Source organism: Festucalex cinctus, chromosome 6 (assembly GCF_051991245.1).
Source record: "Festucalex cinctus isolate MCC-2025b chromosome 6, RoL_Fcin_1.0, whole genome shotgun sequence".
Classification (NCBI taxonomy): Eukaryota; Metazoa; Chordata; class Actinopteri; order Syngnathiformes; family Syngnathidae; genus Festucalex; species Festucalex cinctus.
In genome coordinates this window covers 1866435-1888192 of record NC_135416.1, presented here as the reverse complement: position 1 = coordinate 1888192, position 21758 = coordinate 1866435, and the positions used below count along the sequence as shown (strand labels likewise).

Sequence of the window (21758 nt, the reverse complement as noted above, 5' to 3'; positions counted from 1 at the left end):
ACTTGAAACTGCCATTTGGAGCCCTAACTCTGGCTTGGATACTAACTTGAAACCAGAATTTTGAAACCCTACCTCTCACTTGAATCTATTATTTGAAAATTTGTCTCCAACTTGAAACTGTCATTTTAATTTGAAGCACTTATTTGAAACCCTACCTTTGAAACTGTCATTTGGAGCCCTAACTCTGGCTTGGATACTAACTTGAAACCATAATTTTGAAACCCTACCTCTCACTTGAATCTATTATTTGAAAATTTGTCTCCAACTTGAAACTGTCATTTTAATTTGAAGCACTTATTTGAAACCCTACCTTTGAAACTGTCATTTGGAGCCCTAACTCTGGCTTGGATACTAACTTGAAACCATAATTTTAAAACCCTAACATAACCTTGAAACAATTTGAAGCCCTTATTTGCAACCCTAATCTTTGCTTAAAATCCCAATTTGAGAACCCAACCGCGACTTAAAACTCTTAACAGATTGAGAATCTCACTTGAAAGTCTAACCTTTGCTTCGAACCCTAATTTTTAACCTACACACTGACTTGAAATCCCAATTTGAAATCGTATCAATGACTTGAGACCCTAAATAGAATCTCTACCTTTTTCTTGAAACCCTCATTTGAAACTCCAACACAGACTTGAAACCCCAACCTCGAGTTTTCCATCAATAGCTTGATACCCCAACTTGGAAGTCTCACTGTTGCTTGAAACCCCAACCCAGACTTGAAACCCTAACATTTGTTTGGAACCCTAATTTGAAACCCTAACCATGTTTGGGGCCCTAATTCGAAACCCCAACCCGGACAGAAACCCCAACTTGAAAGTCCCAATACACGTTAAGTCCGATTTGAAACCCTACCTGTGGCTGCAAACCCTAATCTCGAGCAGCCTCCAAATTTTTTTTTTTTTTTTGTTGTTGCGCATTGCAGACGCCATCAAGTACCTGGAGTGCTCGGCGCTGACCCAGCGAGGTCTGAAGACCGTCTTCGACGAAGCCATCCGAGCCGTTCTTTGCCCTCAGCCCGCCAAAGTCAAGAAGAAGCCGTGCGCGCTCATCTGACCGCAGGTGACGCACGCACGTCAACATTCGCAACCTACAAAACGAGTCCGCTTTTCATTGACGCACAAACTTCCCCCCCCCCCCCCCCCCCCCCCGATGATAAGGTCACAAAACAAGATGTCCGCCTTCCTCGAGAAATTTCCGGCGGGAATTCTTGGAATGCCGGCAAAAAAAAAAAAAAAAAAAAAAAAAAACGGACGTGAAGCTGCGTCAATCCTTTGCTCAGCCAAATGTGTGAAAATAAATAAATAAATGATACGTGTTGTGATTAAAAAAAAAAAAAAAAAAAAATGTGAACGTCTGCAAGTTATTTTAGTGCAAAGTGTTCGTCATCACAATCGAAAAGTTGAGACGAATGGTCGCCGAGCTGCCTCTCGCTCGTCTCAATTCATGTCGGCCATCTGCCGGCAGTGCTAAATGATTCATTAGCGTCATTAGCATATAGTGCACATATGAGTGGATGGCAACGGAAATTAGCATAACTTCATTGGAACATACACTGAGAAAAGTAACATTTTTTTTTTTTTAGATCAATTTTTTTTGTTTTTGTTTTTTTAAGAAAAGCTGTATATTTTCTAGGGGGAAAAATATGCAATTATAGAATAAACTACACTAAGTGCAATTTCTGGAGAAATTGCGTGGGAATGCTAATAGCTGAATGCTAATAGCTGATTGCTAAGATTTTGAATGCATGTGGGATGCTTATGAAGCAAATTGAGAGATAAATTATGAAATTATGACCTCCTGCTTACTGGACAATGCACTTTACCAATTCTGCCACCGAACAGTATCAGACACCTGGTAATGATGATAAGTTATATTAATGGAAGTGGGCGTGGAAAGTGATACTTAAAAAAAGTTCAATGTCTGTCCCATTGAAAATGAATGGAAAAGTTGATATTAAACATTAAATTGTGCAAATACTGTAAGTAATGTGGAATCAGACGATATATACACCCCGGAAAGGTGTATATTTATTAGGGCCACGTAGAAATTATTATTTAACACTTTGACCGCCAAAAACGTTTAATAACGATTAGTAAAATCACAACATATGCCGCCATAAACATGAAATGACATCAACTAAGTTATTTTTAATTTTTTTTTTTTCTCAGTGCAACGTCTAAGTGCAGAGCTGCCTGGTCAATGGGTTGTGGAATCAAAAACACTAACTATGACCAGCAGATGGAAGCAATGTATATATTTACGTGAACGATCAAAGCCTTTTGTCATATCAAAGTTGTATTTTTCATTTGTTTTTTTTTTGTTTTTTTTGATAACGTGTGGCAGTAAGAGAGTTTAAAAAAAAAAAAAAAGTGGCAAATTTATAAACTGGAAAATGCCGATGCATGTTTCCTCATCCAAAATAGAAATATTTTGAATTTTTAAAACATAACATTGTATATGTATATAAAATAAATAAGTATTCAGTATTTTTTTCCCATTGTGAATCTAGAAAACCAAACAATAAATAAATTAATTAAATAAGTAATAATTTATGGCATCTGCTGACCAAAATGTGTCTCCCTTTTGTCATCAATGTAGTGTATACTATTTATTGTTTAGTGGCATTTATTTATTCATTTATTGGAATTAAAAAAATGTTCAGATTTGAAAACAGGTCAACATGAACAGGAAGTTTGATAATAGTTTAGATAGATAACAGTTTTATCATTCAGGTTTATTTTTATTTATTTTTTAAATGTATAAATAGCATCTAGCCACCTTTTTTTTTTTTTTTTTTTTAACGGCCAATGAATTATTTTTTTTTTTTTTGAAAAACGGAACCAAATACTGATGATATGAATAATTTCATTCCAGGTGTTGAAGTGATCTGTTGAATTCAGGATGTCGCTAATTTTAGCATCCTGACAAGTTTAAGGCCAAAACTTGAAAACGTGACATAGGAAATTATTTTATGAGGGTGACAATATTTATTGGTACAAAATAAAATCACGGTTCAGTGTTTCCGTGATTTTTTTTTTGTTGTAACATTATTTAGTACAATAATCACCCGTCGTCATTCGGGCACAGTGTCGGCGATCCACTTGAGGTACGGCGGGTTTCCCTGCTCGATGGGCAGGCTGATGACTTCGGCCACCTCGTACGGGTGATTCTGACTAAAAAAAAAAAAAAAGTGGCATCAAACAACACGACGTCTCAATCAACACGAGGGTCCGATTGACACCGAGACGCAAATGATTGAAGCTCTTTACCGGACGTAATCGGCGAGCGCGGCGACCTTGGAGCTTCTGGTCTTGATCATCTAAACCAGGTGAAAAATTGCACGTCAAAATGTCTCAAGTGCATTTTTTTTTTTTTTTTTTTGCACATTTGAAAGTCAGACTCACCAGCAGAACCTCGCTGTCCTCTTGGATGGCCCCCTGCCACTCATACCTGACATTTAGAACGTCAAAATTGCCAGTGATTGTCAAACTTTTGACACCAAATATCACCTAAAAAAAAAATACTTAGCTGTACATATTTTTTTTTCATTTACCACCAGAGGGAGCCCATGTACCACACTTTGAGAATCACTCAAATCAAATGATCAACTACACATCTTTTGAAAAAAGTCGGACATTAATGAAAGGGCGAGTAAACAATGTTCCAGAAATGACGCGTCAGGAAGTTAGTAGCGTTTTGTGTGTGTGCATGCGTGCGTACTTGTTAATTTCGCCAACCAAAACTGAACAAAAATAATTTCGTCAACACGCTTTTTTTCACCAGACTAAAACTAGACTAGACTAAAACCCTCATTAATAAACAATAACTGGGACTAGACCTAGTCTAAAATAACTCGCCTAAAATCTATCGGACATCTTAATTCATGAAAAAAAACTAGATGAAAACGATACCATGTTGATACCAAGTCTTGTCTCTGCTAATCTGCCACTGTGACACTGTCATGTGACACACAGTGACACGCCCCCTTTCAAATCTGCAGCTATCGCGAGTGCATCAACAATAATGTTCATCCTAACTTACGACTAGCTTGTAGCATGGAGCCATAGTAGCCACTTTGTTGATATAATTTAATTGTGTGTCAAGTTGCTTTTCATCAAAAAGATGAGAGAAAATTGTATGTGAAATAGTTTTACATCCTAAATGTTATAACCATAATCTGTTTACTAAAACTAGACTAAAACGTTGACTGTTTTTGTTGACTAAAATTAGACGAATAAAAAGATATGTACTTGGACTGAAATAAAGACTAAAATGCTCGATTTATAGTCAACTACATAAAAACAAGATGAGGTTGACTAACTATGATAAAAAATAAAAAATAAAAAACAAACAAGTTTGATTGTAACTAGACCACGATTGAGACTAAATTAAAAAATGGCGGATAAAATGAACACGGTGTGTGCGTGTACACGAGACACCTACACGGACGTGACGGCGGGCACAATGTTGACGCAGGCGGCCAGCTTCTGCTGCACGATGCCTCTGTGAGACAAACACAAAACGATACAAATTCACATTATATACTAATAAGCAAAGTTCACTGTTTTTATCGTGGATCAAAAAAAAAAAAATCACACGCCAATCGCAAATCCAAACGCCTCAAAGACACGATAAGATGATCATAACGAGCAAGCGCAAACCTGGCCAAGTCTTTGGCCACCGTGTCGTTGGGGCAGGTGACGAAGGCGGCCGAGTGGGCGCCCGACGCGTACGTCTCGGAAGCCATGGAGAACGCCCGCCGTCCCGCGCTTCTCAGCAGCTGGAACATAAACGCGCACAGCAGCGCCGTCTTGACCAGGGAGGGGAGGGAATAAGCGTCACGTTCATCAGACCATTCGTCGAGGAAAGGAGCAAAAAGCGCGCAGCCGAAGACAAAATACAAGATTTCTCCAAATATAGTTACCAAAATCCCGTTTTAGAGGTCATGTAACGTCATCATAAAGCTTATACATACTAACCAGAAGCCAAGCTCGGTAAGATCCACCTTGCAGCGCCTCAACGTGAGGAAGTCCAAAACGCATGCCCCAAGCACGCCTGGTAGGGAAAGGACACGAGCACATTTTTATCACAACAACTTGAAACAAAAATGCAATTTCAACCACAAAAAAAAAAAGCTATGTTCTTTATTTTTGTTTTTTGTTTTTTTTACAAAAACGCAATTTCAGACTAAAAAAAGGAACAGCTTTTAGTCAATAAAGGGTTAAAAACACTGAATTTGCCGCCCAGCCCCCCCCAAAAAAAAAAAAAATAAAAAATAAAAAATACATTTGGCTATTCCAACATGTGGTTTTGTGATTAGTCGAATTTTCACCACGGAAATGTATTGTTTGGTACGAAAGTTGAAAACATTATATGTGGTTAATATTTGTAAACAGACACGCCTAACGCTTTATTTGGTCATGAAAAAATATATATTAACTGGGGACAGAAATGCAATTACTTGCACTTAAGTCCGCATTAGACCAGTATTGCTTGACTTGAAAACATTCCATTCCTGTAAGGTCGTTTAAAAATGACTTTTTGTTGATGTAAATCCGCGGATGCGAAGCGGGTGATGATTTTTGTTACCCAAATCTCATCAGGGCAGTCGCGAAGATCTCGAATGTGGCGAATCTGCGGATGCGAAACGCGAGGTGTTTTTCCCCCAAATAGCAAACACCACAACCAGTAATGTAATGTTATGGTAGCTTCTCGCGGCTACATTGAGCTTGCACGTTTGTTTTCATATTTTTGTATTTATAAAGGAAACAAAGACATTTGAATAATGCTCAAAATGTTATGTTGTGTTGCGAATTATTGCTTCGACATTTGCGACACTTGCTTGGCTTTGTCTCAAATGAGCAGTTAGCGAATATTACCCTCTACGGCTACTAAAGGGCTTTGATGGAGCGTAAATTAAGAATGTATGAATGCCATAATCGCAGATAAAAACTCGATATTTGGTTGTGTCTATGTTACGTGCGTGTCCACTTACCTATTATTATTGACAACTACCAGTACCGCCAGCTAGCGTCAGCAATACTGCCGTAAAGTGTGGCAACTGTCGTCGATCAGATAGAAACAGCCACTGTGAGATATTTAAAAATACTGTAACCGCGACGTCGCTATAATGTTTATATGAAGATACTTCTGTAATTAATACGAGAACATCATCTTCAAACTATTTTATTACACTAATTCGCGACGGTCCACATCTACGTCATTTTAGGTATGACAAACGTTGCAGATGTAAAACTTTATTTAAACAGACATTGAAAACAAAAACATTTACTTTAGTATCGAGATCAAGTTTTTTTTTCTTTGTGTGCCCTTTACCTCTATAATAGTATGGTCTTATTAAGTTACATTTTTGTTGTATAATTGATATTGTTGTTTGAACTTGCACTACTTTAATCTGATTTGTATTTCTATTGTTAATATAGTCCACGTTGTTCAATAAAGCACAAAAAAAAGTATCGATATCATTATTAAATTGATTTATTACGAAACTTCTTGAAAAATCTTGTACATTGATTAAAAAAAACTAAACAAAAAAAAAACTAAAATACGTCAAATACACCAATAAGTAATGTTGAATAATTCTATTAATTCTAGATTTTTTTTCCTGTCACTGCATATTTATTTATTTATTTATTTATTTATTTAATTTTAAAAAGTGTTCGAGACGCATTGCATCATCGAGAAATGATTAATAATGACTTCACTGGTCAGACATTACAAAAAAAATAATAATAATAATAGTAAGTCTTCAAAGAAATCTATCTCGGGAAACAAAATCCAAAATGCAAAATCTAACAAAACATAACTTGATTAATTGTACTGTACTGTTTTTTTTTTAATTTTATTTTTTATTTGAACTGAACCGTGACGACCATGACTGAACATGCAATGACGGTAATGACCACTGGGTGGCGGCATTTCGGCACTTGTCTGTGCATGGGAATCGGTTCGAGCTTGACGCCCATCAGCTTCTTTGGCACACGCACACACACAAACACAACACGCACTGATTTATGGCACGTGTGCAGCCACTCTGTTTGATAACATTCCCTTTTACCTCCCTCAACACTCCTCCTCTCATCGCCTCCATCTTGAATCGAGTGTGTCACAGTCACGCGTACCAAAAAAAAAAAGAAGAAGAGATTTACTTTTGTGCGCGGATGCACATACAGACGCGAAAAGACACATAAGCGGCTGTTTTTATTTTTATTTGTTGCAATGATGGCGGCGACGAGAGGAGGAGAAAGGTGGCACGGGGGCTGGGGGGGGGGGGGGGGGGGGGATACTTGTTGTTACCATGGAAACTGTGCAGTCAGCACATCTGTAACGGCATCCCGCGGCCTCTCGCCGCCACAGCTGGACGTGACACACGCGCACGTATATATACGGCAGCGCCCTGGCCGCGTTGCCATGGTGACCAGCAGGCCCTCCGCCCATTGGCGCGCGCGGGAGCAAACACTTGACTGTGTTTTATGAGCAGATTTGATACTCTTCTCCTCCTTCTCTCTCTCTTTCTCTCTGCCTGTCCATCAGCTCTTCCTCCTCCAAGCATGAGGAGAATCGATATGTTTTCAATTTGCAGCAGCGCCGTCCTCCTCTGCATTCTAATCAGGCCGCCGGCCCTTTTAACTCATTCACTGCCAATGACGACTATAGACGTCAAAAATCCAAGCAAACAGCCAGTGCAAATTTTGACAAGAAATTTGAATGTAAGTTTTAGTTATTCATTATTTTCATTCATAGTTATTAATCATTGTTGTTATTGATCACAACGATGACAACAATTTCATCGCTAAGTGCCACTATCGTGCGTAGAACGGATTCCTGTGACCGTACAACACGGGCGTTGACGTTCTTGTGATCGGTCTTGGTCTTACTGAGACCACATACCGGGTCTCGGCCTCTAAAAGTCCATTTTAGTCGACTAAAATTGCTCTTTATTTTTGTTGACTAAAATTGGATTAAAACGAAAATACAATCAGGTGACTGAGTTGTGACTAAGGCTTTAATGAAATTTAGTCAGAAGACTATAACTAAAACTAAATTAAAATTTCTTTTTTTTTGTTATTAAAATTTAAATTGTATATTTTTTTTATTTTTTTTATTTCGAAATTAACACTGACTGTTTGCTTGGATTTTTGACGTCTATAGTCGTCATTGGCAGTGAATGAGTTAAGTGCACGCCGCGTGGCATTGGACATTGACGCCGAACTGCAGCCGCCACCTTTCCTCTGTTTTTGAATGTGGAGCTCCGCAGCGTTTCATCCTGAAGTGTTGGAAGGCCGCCGGGGAACTTGTTGCTTTTTTTTTTTTTTTGTATCTCATTCGCAGCCAAATTCATTCTTTGGTCTCATTCATGGGGAAACAAAAAAAAAAGAAAGAAAGAAAGAAAATTGTGATGTGATGATTTACTCGTCCATGAAGCAAACACCTGCCAGTGACACTTCAATTGGAGCGATATTCAAAAAGCGGCGAGTCTTGATGTTCAACTTTTTTTTTTTTTTTTGTGAATCAGTCACGATAGTGAACAAACAAATCGGGAATTTCAGGAGGATCCCCGAGTCCATTCCAGACCTGAAACAGTCGAGCAACAATTCGGTTTTGGTGCTCATGGTCAAAGGGTTCGCTGTTATCGCTGCTGCAGAGGGGGGGCGGAGCACCTCAGGGATCTTTGTTGGGGCCCCCTGTAGACGTCCTCTTCCATATAAACTTATCATCATTACCAGGTGTCTGATACTGCTCGGTGGCAAAGTTGGTCAATTGCATTGCCCAGTCATCGGGAGCTCATAATTTCATAATTTATCTCTCCATTTACTTCATAAGCATTCCGCATGCATCCAAATCTTAGCGCTCAACTTTCAGCATTCCCACGCAATTTCTCTGAAATTGCACTTCGTCTCGTTTGAAGATAAACGTGTCTTTCATTCTGACGACGACGTTTTTATGAAGTGAAGTTATTAAAATATTGCTAATTGCTAACACGCACACATAAGTAGAAGTTCCTCCGTTAGCATTCCGGATATTTGCAGTCGTTCCCAGGACCGCAATCAGATTCCATCAGCGGGCAGATCCAGCCATCCATCCATCCATCCACTCATCCATCCATCCATCCATCCAACCATCCATCCAACCATCCATCCATCCATCCATCCATCCATCCATCCATCCATCCAGCCATCCATCCATCCATCCAGCCATCCATCCATCCAACCATCCATCCATCCATCCATCCATCCATCCATCCATCCAGCCATCCATCCATCCATCCATCCATCCATCCAACCATCCATCCAACCATCCATCCATCCATCCAGCCATCCATCCATCCACTCATCCATCCATCCGTCCATCATCCATCTATCCATCCATCCATCCATCCAACCATCCATACAACCATCCATCCATCCAGCCATCCATCCATCCAGCCATCCAACCATCCATCCAACCATCCATCCATCCATCCATCCATCCATCCATCCATCCACTCATCCATCCATCCATCCATCCATCCAACCATCCATCCATCTATCCAGCCATCCATCCATCCAGCCATCCATCCATCCATCCGTCCAACCATCCATCCATCCATCCAGCCATCCATCCATCCATCCATCATCCATCCATCCATCCATCCATCCATCCATCCATCCATCCATCCATCCATCCATCCAACCATCCATCCAACCATCCATCCATCCATCCAGCCATCCATCCATCCACTCATCCATCCATCCGTCCATCATCCATCCATCCATCCATCCATCCATCCATCCATCCATCCATCCAACCATCCATCCAACCATCCATCCATCCATCCATCCATCCATCCATCCATCCATCCAACCATCCATCCATCCATCCATCCATCCATCCATCCATCCATCCATCCATCCATCCATCCATCCATCATCTATCATCCATCCATCCATCCATCCATCCATCCATCCATCCATCCATCCACCCATCATCATCATCGTCCGTCACGCCGCTGACTGACTTGTTATTTTTTGCGTGCGTTACCCGTGTCAACAATCTTCCCGCTTTTGACCTTCAGACGCCAACGCAACCACAAGCTTTGACGCAGCGGCGGCTCTGCCATGATGGAAAAGGCTTTTTTCCTTCGCCTCTGCGTCCACGCCGGGAAAAAGTGGCGAGATGAGGCGGAGGATCAGGAGGAGAATTTTAAACGTGTCCTTTTAGACCCCAGAGGAGGACGAGGAGGGAGCTGCTTTGCTTCTTCGTCGCCACGTCAACCACCAACCTTCGTTCCATCAATCTACAAAATGACACGTTAGCCTGAGCGTTAGCGAGCACCCAATTGGGATGAACTCAACTGGGATTATTGATGGCGCAATACAATTGTTGTGTTTACAATTATTACTTACGGCACAAACAAAAACACAATCTGTTTTTGTCACAATCAAACCAGAGGAAATTCTGAACCAAACTTTAAAATGATTGCCAAAAACAAACCCTAGTCCGGAATAGTGTTCATTTTGTCAACAAAAAAATAAAAAAAAAATTTCGTCAACACACATTTGTTTCAACCGGACTAAAATTAGACTAGACTAAAACCCTCATTAACTCATTCAAACCCAAAAACGTGTAAATACGTTTTTTAATACGTTTTCCTTCCCTACCAAAAACGTATTCATACTTTTTTATTTTATGCTCGAGCACACAGAAGGCTTTGATGCAGCTTCTGACCTGACGAGGTCGCTTAAAGCAATGGTAAGTTATTACAAAAAAAAAAGGCCAGCAGGTGGCAGCAGAGTATAAGAGATCAGCCAGGCCCATGTTGCAACAAGCTGTTTTTTGCCAGTGTTTTTAACATTTTTGTGAATAATGATGAAACTTAGCAACATGCTAATGCTAATTGCTGCAAAACGGAAACAGATAGAAATATAAAGAAAAGTTCAAGTTCGCTAAAACTGCTAGCAAGATTTGAGGGTAGCCTCACATCACTATAATCTTTCTTCCCCACGGATGTCTGACCAAAAATCTGACCCGCGGATGCACACATGGGCAACTCTGACTTGGCAGAAATGTCACAAACAATAACAGCGCTAGCGACACTAAGCTAGCATTAGCACTGTAAATCCGCCGTTAGCCAAGGCTGCTATGTTTTGGTGGCATGATTTATTCGTGATGGAAGTTATCCGGAAGTGCTCAGCAAATGACTGACACCTTATTAGTCATTCAAAATCAAAAACCAAACGGCTTTTGGTTCAATCCAAAAACAACTAACCTAGCATAAAAGCTAGCTCTCATCCCCTTTGACTCCCAAGTTAGAGCACAATCGCTATTTGCCACTAGAGTGAATCCTGAAGTCGTTATACAGTCCGAGCGTGCGATAGTCTGGGCGGGCGTGTGGGACGTCAGCAAGCTGCAGTTGGAACGCTGCAGTTGGAACGCTGCGCCTCTCCAGGCTAAAAGTGGACCGTGCGGCTTATTGAAGCCCAAAAAGCTTTCAAATGCATGTGTAGGATGCGCGCTAGCCTTTGTAGCACGCCGCGTATATAGCCCACAGGCTAACGGCTAACGTTGCGTATATGTGTGAGTGAGTGTGTGTGCGCGTGTGGGAGGTCCAGTCAGAGAGAATTCACTCTCATATACGCAGCATGCGGCATCAAAGACACGCGTTCATTTTTCTCGGCCCATTTGTATATTCAACAAATGCTCACTGAAGATTTAACATTTTCGACATTGTTGTGATATTACAGTTAGGTTTGATCAAGAGTAAATTGTCTTCAATATTTACAAAAAAAAATAATAATTGTCTTTGCTACTTTAAATATGGACAAAACGTGCACATGCAAATACATGCACTGAACTCATTCACTCCCAGCAGCCATTTTGACTGAAGCAAGCCCCTTCGCTCCCAGCTGTTTTACTGTATTTTGACTCATTTTGCAAGGCCCACTGAATATCGTGTTCTATTTCTATAAAAAATATGAAACCTACCAAAAGAATGATTAGAGTCTCTTCTTTCACCACGAAAAAAAAAGTATAACAATTGGCATTAGAATATAGCTAATTTCATCTATATTCACATTTCTGGTGAAAAAAAAACTGTCAAAAAGAGCTTGTTGCAACATGGCCCTGGCTGATCTCTTATACTCTGCTGCCACCTCCTGGCCGTTTTTTTGTAATAACGGCCATTATAAGCCACCTCTTTGTGTCAGAAGCTGCATCAAAGCCTTCTGTATGCTCTTGCTTAAGAAAAACAAAAACAGGTGAAAACGCATTTTTGGGAGGGAAGAACAAAGTATTAAAAAATGTATTTACACGTTTTTGGGTTTGAATGAGTTAATATAGTTCGTTTTTTTTTAATCATACATTTTTCAATGCATGTCAAAGTTCCACTATCCGTCCACTATCCAAATCTGTAAATAATAATAATAATAAAAAATTATTACGTTGTATACGGCAGCATAAAATCCAATGTTAGGCGCAACTACGACATGTCAGCCATCTAGTGGTGACTGGTGATATTACAACATCAAACTATAGTTGACCCCTGCATAATTCACAGTTTCACAGAAACTTCCGGTCTGTTATCTTGTATTTGTTCAGCCTTTTTTTTTTCTCTTTCAGATTTTAGATTTTTTTTTTTTTTCAGATTTGGGATTTTTTTTTTCCCAGATTTTTGATTTTTTTGTTTTGTTTTGTTTTTTTTTGTTTTGTTTTCAGATTTCGGATTTTTTTCAAGATTATTTATTTATTTATTTCCAGATTTTGTATTTTTTATCCAGATTTGTTTTTTTTTAATGGATGGATGGATGGATGGATGGATGGATGGATGGATGGATGGATAGATAGATAGATAGATAGATAGATAGATAGAGATAGATAGATAGATAGATAGATAGATAGATAGATAGATAGATAGATAGATAGATAGATAGATAGAAAACAGCCAGAAAACCGCCGTCAACATGAAAGTGAACCCTCAAAGTGTGGTATAGTTGCATGCATGCATCAACCGAAGCAACACAAAGCCGACGCAAACAACAACAACAACAACAATCGCCGCACCCGCGAGCCATTAGCATGCGAGCCTTCAAGTGTGGCACAATGTGAGCACAGAGAACATACAAAGTGTGTGCAGTGTAGTGTGCGTAGTCTTGTGGTGTAAAAAAAAAAAATGTAGCGTCGCTGCGGGCCAGCCAGCTTTGTGCGTTTGCGCGCGCGCGCATGCGCATCTGTGTCACGTGACTACTCCGGCGACCAATGACGGGGCAAGACGCGCCGCGGGAGCTGTCCGTTTCAGCACCGCGAGGAGGCGCCAGGGAACACGTGAAGATGAGTTGAGTTAGGGGGGCCAAAAAAAAAAAGAAAAAAAAAAAGTGGCTTGTGGTGGTGGTACTCATCATACGATGGAACAGTTGAGCGACACATTTACGAATGGAAGTGTGCTAATCGCCAATCAAGCTACTATGACGTGTCAAGTGCTACTCACGTGATATGTTGGTAACCTTAACTACACAAAAAATGCCAAACCCGCTATCAGGGTGCTTGTGGAACTAAACAGAGGTTGCCAAAAAGTGATGCTTATTTTGGTATAGCCTTCACATTAACGACGGAACGGCACAAAAATGGCAAATACTACCACATGTGCTTGGGAACACTTCAAATTTGTCCACACTGGGCGGAGTCTAATTGGGCACTTTTGAAGCCTGTTTCTGTTTTTAAAATTCTTATTTTTTTTTTCACCCCTTTCGGACATATTATTATAACAAATTTCATCTGACAATCATTTAAGGATATTTTTGTGGCTGCGTCTTCCGGGTGGATCATCTTAACGATTGTTTTGTTTCTCGATCCCGTCGATCAAATCTGCGTAACGAACGACGTGCCCGTGCTCGTTTCTGTAGCCGCGCATGCGCACTCCGAGTGTTTGTAGCATGTAAGCTAGCTTCGGATTGGGCCGTTCATCGTTGTGTAGCTCCACCTGAGCTCACCGCGGTTACTTTGAAAACATCTGAGAGCAGAGACTGATGAAGATGATGATGATGATGATGATGAAGATGAGGAGAGCTGGTAGGATGGTCATGCGCATGCGCGGTTTTTCGAAACGTGACAAACGAGATGTTTGGCTTCCGCTTTTCGAGTACGTCATTGAAATCCACTTTTAACGTCCGAAAAATGATGGATTGAATGGTTACTCTTTACCAGAGTTAAATATTTAGTTCATATTGACATTTCTAAGTGTTAATAACTCGTTTTGAAGTACAGCACGCGAAGGTGTCATAACACTACAAAGTGTAAAACGAACACTATAGTTTTATATTTCAACTCCCATTAGAGATGTTTTAACTCTATCGCAGTCTAAAAAAAATGGACCAATGTAAACACTTTTTGAGTGTCAAGTTTAACCCTGTCGGGTGTTGAAATAACACATAACATTCATATCATAACAGAAGCGTGCCAATATTTTGCTATTAAAAACAAACAAAACAAAAAAAAACAAAAAACCGTGACTTAATTCCCACCATTTATGTTTTAAAAATCATTTTTGCTCCAAATTATTATTTTAATATGATTTGTGAACGGCTACGATGCCGGTCAAATGTGACGAAACGTCATTTTAGATGCGCTGACTTGTTGAAAAGGACATTTTTATTTATGAACCGCCAGCCTCCTCCTCCTCCTCCTCTTTGCTTGTGTGGATTTTTTTTTTTCATCCTCAGCTTCTAAGCATCCTCCTCCTCCTCCTCCTCCTCCTCTTCTTCTTCTTCTTCTTCTTCTCCTCTCATGCTCCGCGGCAAGAAGACGAGCCAGAAAGCTGCGGGTTGACGTGCCGCTGGAGCGAGATAAAACAAAAAAATATATATATTTAAAAAAAAAAAAAAAAAAAAAAAAGCTGGTGTGGAAAAGACGCCGGATGATTTTCCCCGGGACGCGCCGAGGTGCGGTGGCCGACAGAGGAGCTTCTGGATGCGGCAAGGCTCGCGCGTCGTCCCGCTAACCCGCCACCGTCTCCTCGTCCTCCTCCGCCGCCGCCTCCGCGCTCCGTCGGCCGGCTGCATGAGCGCCGATGCCCGGCCTGCTCTCCGGCTGGATGCGCACCTCCTCCAGGAGCCCGCATGGAAACCGGGGACCAGAATTTTAGGAGGAAGGCCGAACCACTAAGCATCATCTTCACCTTCGTCTTTTTCTTGGATGGATTATTTTGACATGTGGTGAGGGGCTTCCGCGGTGGGCTTCTTTCTTTTTCTTTTTTTCTTTTTTTTTTTTTTTTCCAAAATGGCAGTTTTGCACCCATAGAGTTCTATATCATATCATGATTTAAGGCGGTATTATTACTATTTTTGGGGGGGGCGTCAAATGTGACGAGTGGTCGCAGGCTGATGTTGATTGAGGTGGCCCGTTTTCCCAGAACCGTTTGTCGGTCCATGTGCAAGCTCGTAAAGTTTGTACTGTATGTGTGTGTGTGTGTTCTAGATTAGCTTAGTTTTGCATTTATTAAAAAAAAAAAAAAAAAAAAAAAAAAAAAGAGGCCCCAATCCCATTATTGGGGGTCCGGCCTTCACAGGGCTTCCAAAGTAGGCCTCCTTCCTGAGGGATCAACTTTTTTTTTTTTTGTGGTTTAGCTCGCTCACTTGTTCCACTTTGGCGTCTCTTTGACCGCCCCCACTGAAAATCCCCCCCCCCCTACCCCGTCCCCTTTTAAAAGGGTTCCTCTTATTTCTTACCTGGTCGGTGACCCCCCACCCAAAACCAACCATACGATTTCCCCCGAGCTCCCCTAATTCCCCCGCCCCCCCTGCGGCCCCCCGCTACCGCCGCCCTCCCGCCGCCGCCGCCCACCCCCCCTTTTCCGAGCTGGCGTGGCGACGCAAACTCACAAATATTTACTTCCTGTACGTGAAGAGGAAAGGGGGCCCCCCCTTCGTGGAATGCGGCAACATGGGCGTGTTTGACCGCGGGGTTCAGATGCTGCTGACCACGGTGGGGGCCTTCGCCGCCTTCAGCCTCATGACCATCGCCGTGGGGACGGACTACTGGCTGTACTCGCGCGGCGTCTGCAAGATCAAGAGCAACAACGAGAACGAGACCAGCAAGAAGAACGAGGAGGTGATGACGCACTCGGGACTCTGGAGGACCTGCTGCCTGGAAGGTGAGACACAAACGCACCCCCACCCCCCGCCCGTCCACTGGGGGCCCAATGCATCTTTAGGTCGCTGCGCAACATCAAAGACACTTGGGAGGCTTTGGTGAGACGTCAAAGACAATTTGAGGGCTGCAGTTGGGCCTATCATACACGTTTGGGTAATATCAAAGAGACTTTATGGGGTTTTGATGTGTCGAACATGAGCTTTCGTCAAAGACAATTAAATTAAGGAATTGTGTGGGCCATGTTTGGGTAACATCAAAGACACATCAATGTTTTTTTTATGGGCCCAAGATGAGTTTTTGTTAACACCAAAGACAACTTTAGGGCTCCCGTGGGCCTAAGATACAATTTTGGGTAACATCAAAGACACTTCAGGGGGTTCTGATGTGTCCAACATTAGTTTGTGTACACGTCAAAGCCAATTAAAGGGCTCCCATGGGCTCAATGTAAGTTTGGGTAACATCAAAGACACTTCAGCGGGTTCTGATGTGTCTAATAGGAGTTTATGTAAACGTCAAAGACAATTAAAGGGCTCCCACGGGCCTGACGTAAAGTTGTTCACCCTCACAGACACTTTAAGAGTTTTGATGTGGCCCACCAAAGACAACAATCTAACTGCTTATAGGTGGCTACCATACAATTTTGTGTAACATCAAAGACATTGACATGTCTTTGATGGGCCCAGATGAGTTTTTGTTGACACCAAAGACAACTTTAGGACTCCCGTGGGCCTAAAATACAATAGATACAATTTTGGGTAACATCAAAGACACTTCAGGGGGTTAGGATGCGTCCATCATGAGTTTTTGTAAACATCAAAGACAATTAATTAATGGTCTCCCACGGGGCTAACGTAAGGTTGTGCACCCTCACAGACACTTTAAGAGTTTTGATGTGCCCTACACAGCTTTTTGTAAAAATCAAAGACGTTTCAGTCAGCCTGATGTATAAGTGTATGTAAATACCAAAGACATTTGTGAGGCTCCAAAAGGGATAGCATATATGCTTCTTTAATTGATATAATCAAAGAGACTTTATGGGGTTTTGATGTGCCGAACATGAGCGTTTGTCAAAGCCAATTTAAGAAATTGTGTGCATCAAAGACTTGTTAGGATTTTTGATGCCCACAACATGCATTTTGTAAACACCAAAGACAACATCCTAACTGCTTATGCGTGCCTAACATACAACTTTGGGTAACATCAAAGACACGCCAAGTTTTGATGGGCCCAAGATGAGTTTTTGTTGACACCAAAGACAACTTCAGGACTCCTGTGGGCCCAAGATACAATTTTGGGTAACATCAAAGACACGTCAAGTTTTGATGGGCCCAAGATGAGTTTTTGTTGACACCAAAAACAACTTTAGGACTCCCGTGGGCCTAACATACAACTTTGGGTAACATCAAAGACACGGCAAGTTTTGATGGGCCCAAGATTGGCTGAATAATTGCAATAATTGGCTAAATAAGTGAAGTATCCCTTTAACTACAAATATCGCGATACTTGCGTAGGCGTATCGATAATCTATCGGGAGACAAAGTATTACGATTTATCACGATATCGATAGATCATGCATTCCTAATAGTTGTTTTTGCAAACTTTCAAAACAATTGAGTCATCAGTGTACCTGTGTTTAGTAAACATCAAAGACAAGTCATGAACACCCACCCAAAAATGTTTTGTAATTGGTCTACAGATGCCATCAAAATAACTTTTTTTTCAGTTGAGTTTTTCCATCAAGTAATGGAGAATGGGTAAGCAGCAAAAAAACAAAAAAACAACAAGAAAAAATCAGCAAATGGATCATTTGTGAATGTAGACCTGCGTGGGTTTCAACGTCCACCTACAGTCTTGTAAACATCAATGACACGACACATTTCACCGCAGGAGCTCCGTTTCACACGTTCGAAATATTCACAATCTCGTGCTAATGAAGTCAAGTAAAATGTCAGCTTCCCATGACGGATTCGTCCGTGATGGATCTGTCTCCCCCCATCCCCCCCCCCCCACCCCGGGTCGGGTTCCAAGACGCCGGGGCCCGGCCCAGGCAGCCCCGAGGGCTGGCGAGGAGCCGTGACAGGTGGAGCTCAGCGGGCTTTAAGTGGCGCTATTAATCTCCATCACGCCGCCGCCGCCGCGTGTGTGACAGCAGATATGTTTCTGGGAAGGAGATGTGAGCACGCGTGCGTGTTCATCTTTTTTTTTTTTTTTTTTTTTTTTAATCGAACAGAGGACATCTGAAGTCAGTGAACCTCACAAGGTTAAACTCTTTGGAAGCTGCGGAGACACACCGCAACATATTTCATGCCATTTTTCTTCATTTTTTTTTTTTAATAGATTTTTACAGAGCCCCTAAAGCGACATGGGAGAAAAAGAAAAATTAAATATGTTTCTTGTCCGGACGAGAAAGGGAAGTTTCTTGTCCGGACTGGAAACTTTTCTTGTCCGGATGAGAAACTATATTGTCCGGACGAGAAAGAGGAAGTTTCTTGTCCGGACTGGAAACTTTTCTTGTCCGGATGAGAAACTATATTGTCCGGACGAGAAAGAGGAAGTTTCTTGTCCGGACTAGAAACTTTTCTTGTCCGGACGAGAAACTTTTCTTCTCCGGACTAGAAACTTTTCTTGTCCGGACGAGAAACTTTTCTTGTCCAGACGAGAAACTTTCTTGTCCGGACGAGAAAGAGGAAGTTTCTTGTCCGGACTAGAAACTTTTCTTGTCCGGACGAGAAACTTTTATTGTCCAGACGAGAAACTTTTCTTGTCCGGACGAGAAAGAGGAAGTTTCTTATCCGGACTAGAAACTTTTCTTGTCCGGACGAGAAACTTTCTTGTCTGGACAAGAAACCTTCTTGTCCAGATGAGAAACTTTCTTGTCCGGACGAAAAACTTTTCTTGTCCAGACGAGAAACTTTTCTTGTCCAGACGAGAAAGTTTCTTGTCCGGACGAGAAAGAGAAAGTTTCTTGTCCGGACGAGACAGAGGAAGTTTCTTGTCCGGACTAGGAACTTTTCTTGTCCGGACGAGAAACTTTCTTGTCTGGACGAGAAACCTTCTTGTCCAGACGAGAAACTTTCTTGTCCGGACGAGAAACTTTTCTTGTCCGGATGAGAAACTTTTCTTGTCCGGACGAGAAACTTTTCTTGTCCAGACGAGAAACTTTTCTTGTCCGGACGAGAAAGTTTCTTGTCCGGACTAGAAACTTTTCTTGTCCGGACGAGAAAGTTTCTTGTCTGGATGAGAAAACTCGTCCGGACGAGAAACTTGCTCGTATATGTATATAAACTCAAATAAACACCAAAATGAGCAGGTTGTGATTAACGGACAAGTTGAAATATGAACATGTTTTCCATTATATAAACGTCACACCTCTAATAAAACCCATCATTTTCTTTCCTTGAGATAAAAATGAAACTGGTGACATTAACTCATTTGCTTCCAAACACGTATAAATACGTTCTAATTTAAATATTACCATGTTCCCAAATATGTATTTATTTGTTTTTTATTTTATGCTAGAGCATACAGAAGGCTTTGATGCAGCCTCTCAACTGCAGAAAACGCTTGAAGCAATGGTAGTTATTACAAAAACGGTCAGCAGATGGCAGCAGAGTATAAGAGATCAACCATGGCCATGTTGCAACAAGCTCTTTTCCCCACTGTTTTAAACAGGCTCGTGAATTATGATGAAACTTAGCAATATTCTAATGCTAATTGCTGCGAAACAGAAACAAATAGAAATATATTTTTTTTCTAATCTTCCTTTTGTAAACATCCGTCTCATCCGTCTACTGGAACGTATGAAATCAAATCAAAACCTGAAAATGGTTCGACTGCACGTTGAAGTCACCGTCACAGTCAAGTCACCTGATGCTTGTCGTTGCGTGTCACGTGGCACTCTAGTGTGCGCGAGTGTGCGCGAGCGTCTGGTCTGCTGGCACCTCCGCGCGCCCTCTTTAACGCTTGGCGGGAAGGTGCTGACAGGCCGCCTGCGCCGTCGTCCCGCAGCCAAACGGAGTGACCTGTGTTGTGTGTGCGCATATCCCGACCCAGACACACGCACTGTTGTCGGCGATCCAAAACAAACACGCTATATAATCCGTCAATCATCACAAAGTGGCGCAAGATTGCGATGCAGTGACGTCATTGTTGATATGGTATCGATTCTTATCGTATCGTGATGTTGGGTTATCGTTATTTTTTTATTTTTTTTAATATAAGACCTTCCATTTGCTAATTCTGACAGTAATCTCAGAAGTTTTGCAAATGTTATTTTCATAAATCACGTTTTCTAGCTCGCCCTTATTGAAGCGTTTTCCCGCTTTTGCGCCGCGGTCGAAAAGATCTGACAAAATACGAGCAACACCTCCGAGTCTTTAACGCCAGGCACGCCGCCGTAAAATACATAAATCCACGTTCCCTTTCAAGGAGATTAAAAAAAAAAAAAAAAAAAAAAAACTCGGAACAATCAGCGAGCGTAAGGAAGGATGAGGTGAGGAAGAGGTTGATGTGGGATAGGAACGGATGAGGAGGCACAAGGTGTGATGGGAGGGGAAAAAAATAACACCGGTTGTGCAGGCTTGTTGTTTTTGTTTGTTTTTTGGCGAGTCATCAAACTGCATTGTTGTGCTTCATGCATGCAAAACCGGGACAACGCAAACGTTTTCCAAATGAACGCCATCCAACTGAATCGGATGTCGTAAAATGGTGGTTGCAAAGCAAAATGGCAGATTCAGATTGTCTTTGCAGGTATGTTTTTTTTTTTCTTTTTTTGTGGTTCTACTCATGACAGACATACCTACAAAATTTCACATTTTTGCCGAGTTTGAGGGGTTGAATTTTTGAAAATGTCACAAGGTCACTTTTCATGCAAAATGGACCCCAAAATGGTTGCTTCAAATCAATATGGCAGACTTCCGGACATGGCTTCTTGAGAATTTTGTTGTTGTCAAGCTGTATTTTAGAATTAATACAAAAAAATAGTACAACAACACAAAATAAAATAAAATAAAATAATGAAATACAAAAAATAAAATAACTTCTTGAGATTTTTTTTTTGTTGCCAAGTTGTATTTTACAATTAATACAAAAAATAATCCAACACAAAATTAAAAAAAAAAAAATTACATACAAAAAATAAAATAACTTCTTGAGAATTTTTTTTTTTGCCAAGTTATATTTTACAATTAATACAAAAAATAATACAACAACACAAAATAAAAACATTAAAAAATGAAATACAAAAAATAAAATAACTTCTTGAGAATTTTGTTTTTTGGTCATCAAGTTGTATTTTACAATTAATACAAAAATAATACAACAACACAAAAAAAAAAAATAAATAAAAAAAATAAAATAAAATACCTTCTTGAGAATTTTGGGTTTTTTGTTGTCAAGTTGTATTTTACAATTAATACAAAAAAATAATACAACACAGAATTAAAAAAAAAAATGAAATACAAAAAATAAAATACCTTCTTGAGAATGTTTTCTGTTGTTGTCAAGTTGTATTTTACAATTAATACAAAAAAATACTAATAAAAAATAAAAATAAAAAATATAATAAGAAAAATAAGACAAAAAAACGTGCAGATTTCCACAAGTTA

The 21758-nt window shown here is 40.7% G+C and overlaps 3 protein-coding genes across 6 annotated transcripts in view; 1 reads left to right on the top strand and 2 right to left on the bottom strand.

Moving 5' to 3' along the window:
- Window positions 1-956: 956 nt before the first annotated feature.
- Window positions 957-6250, bottom strand: LOC144020844 (protein CutA homolog). Of its 3 annotated transcripts, XM_077524699.1 has the most exons (8): window positions 6005-6250; window positions 4989-5064; window positions 4671-4819; window positions 4453-4512; window positions 3414-3459; window positions 3279-3328; window positions 3077-3182; window positions 957-1096 (listed from the first exon to the last, which is right to left on the bottom strand). In XM_077524699.1, the coding sequence occupies exons 2-7, from the start codon at window positions 5049-5051 to the stop codon at window positions 3083-3085; spliced, it is 468 nt and encodes a 155-aa protein (XP_077380825.1). In that variant the 5' UTR covers window positions 5052-5064; window positions 6005-6250; the 3' UTR covers window positions 957-1096; window positions 3077-3082. The 3 variants fall into 3 exon arrangements, with proteins under 3 accessions (XP_077380825.1, XP_077380824.1, XP_077380826.1); XM_077524698.1 differs by lacking the exon at window positions 957-1096 and having other exon boundaries at window positions 2974-3182; XM_077524700.1 differs by lacking the exon at window positions 957-1096 and having other exon boundaries at window positions 2974-3182; window positions 4671-4789.
- A 7697-nt stretch (window positions 6251-13947) lies between these two features.
- Window positions 13948-21758, top strand: part of cacng2b (calcium channel, voltage-dependent, gamma subunit 2b) — a 31898-nt gene continuing 24087 nt past the window's right edge. Inside the window, exons 1-2 of one of the 2 annotated variants that reach the window (XM_077523412.1) lie at window positions 13948-14073; window positions 15907-16153. In XM_077523412.1, coding sequence (XP_077379538.1) covers window positions 15943-16153 — 211 coding nt within the window. In that variant the 5' untranslated portion in view covers window positions 13948-14073; window positions 15907-15942. Of the gene's footprint in view, window positions 14074-15800; window positions 16154-21758 lie in introns of those variants that run through there. The other variant, XM_077523411.1, reaches the window with a different exon arrangement.
- ift27 (intraflagellar transport 27 homolog (Chlamydomonas)) overlaps window positions 14691-21758 on the bottom strand; it is a 42226-nt gene continuing 35158 nt past the window's right edge. Inside the window, exon 8 of the mRNA XM_077523417.1 lies at window positions 14691-14836. The gene's annotated coding sequence lies outside the window, so the exon portion shown is untranslated. The remainder of the gene's footprint in view (window positions 14837-21758) is intronic.

Bases quoted from the DNA above. Each gene is read 5' to 3' on its own strand.
- LOC144020844 (XM_077524699.1), bottom strand. From the start codon at position 5,051: ATGCGTTTTGGACTTCCTCACGTTGAGGCGCTGCAAGGTGGATCTTAC. The intron at 4,820-4,988 runs GTTAGTATGTAT...TCCCTGGTCAAG, and splicing joins CTTACCGAGCTTGGCTTCTG to ACGGCGCTGCTGTGCGCGTT. The intron at 4,513-4,670 runs GTTTGCGCTTGC...TTTGTCTCACAG, and splicing joins GTGGCCAAAGACTTGGCCAG to AGGCATCGTGCAGCAGAAGC.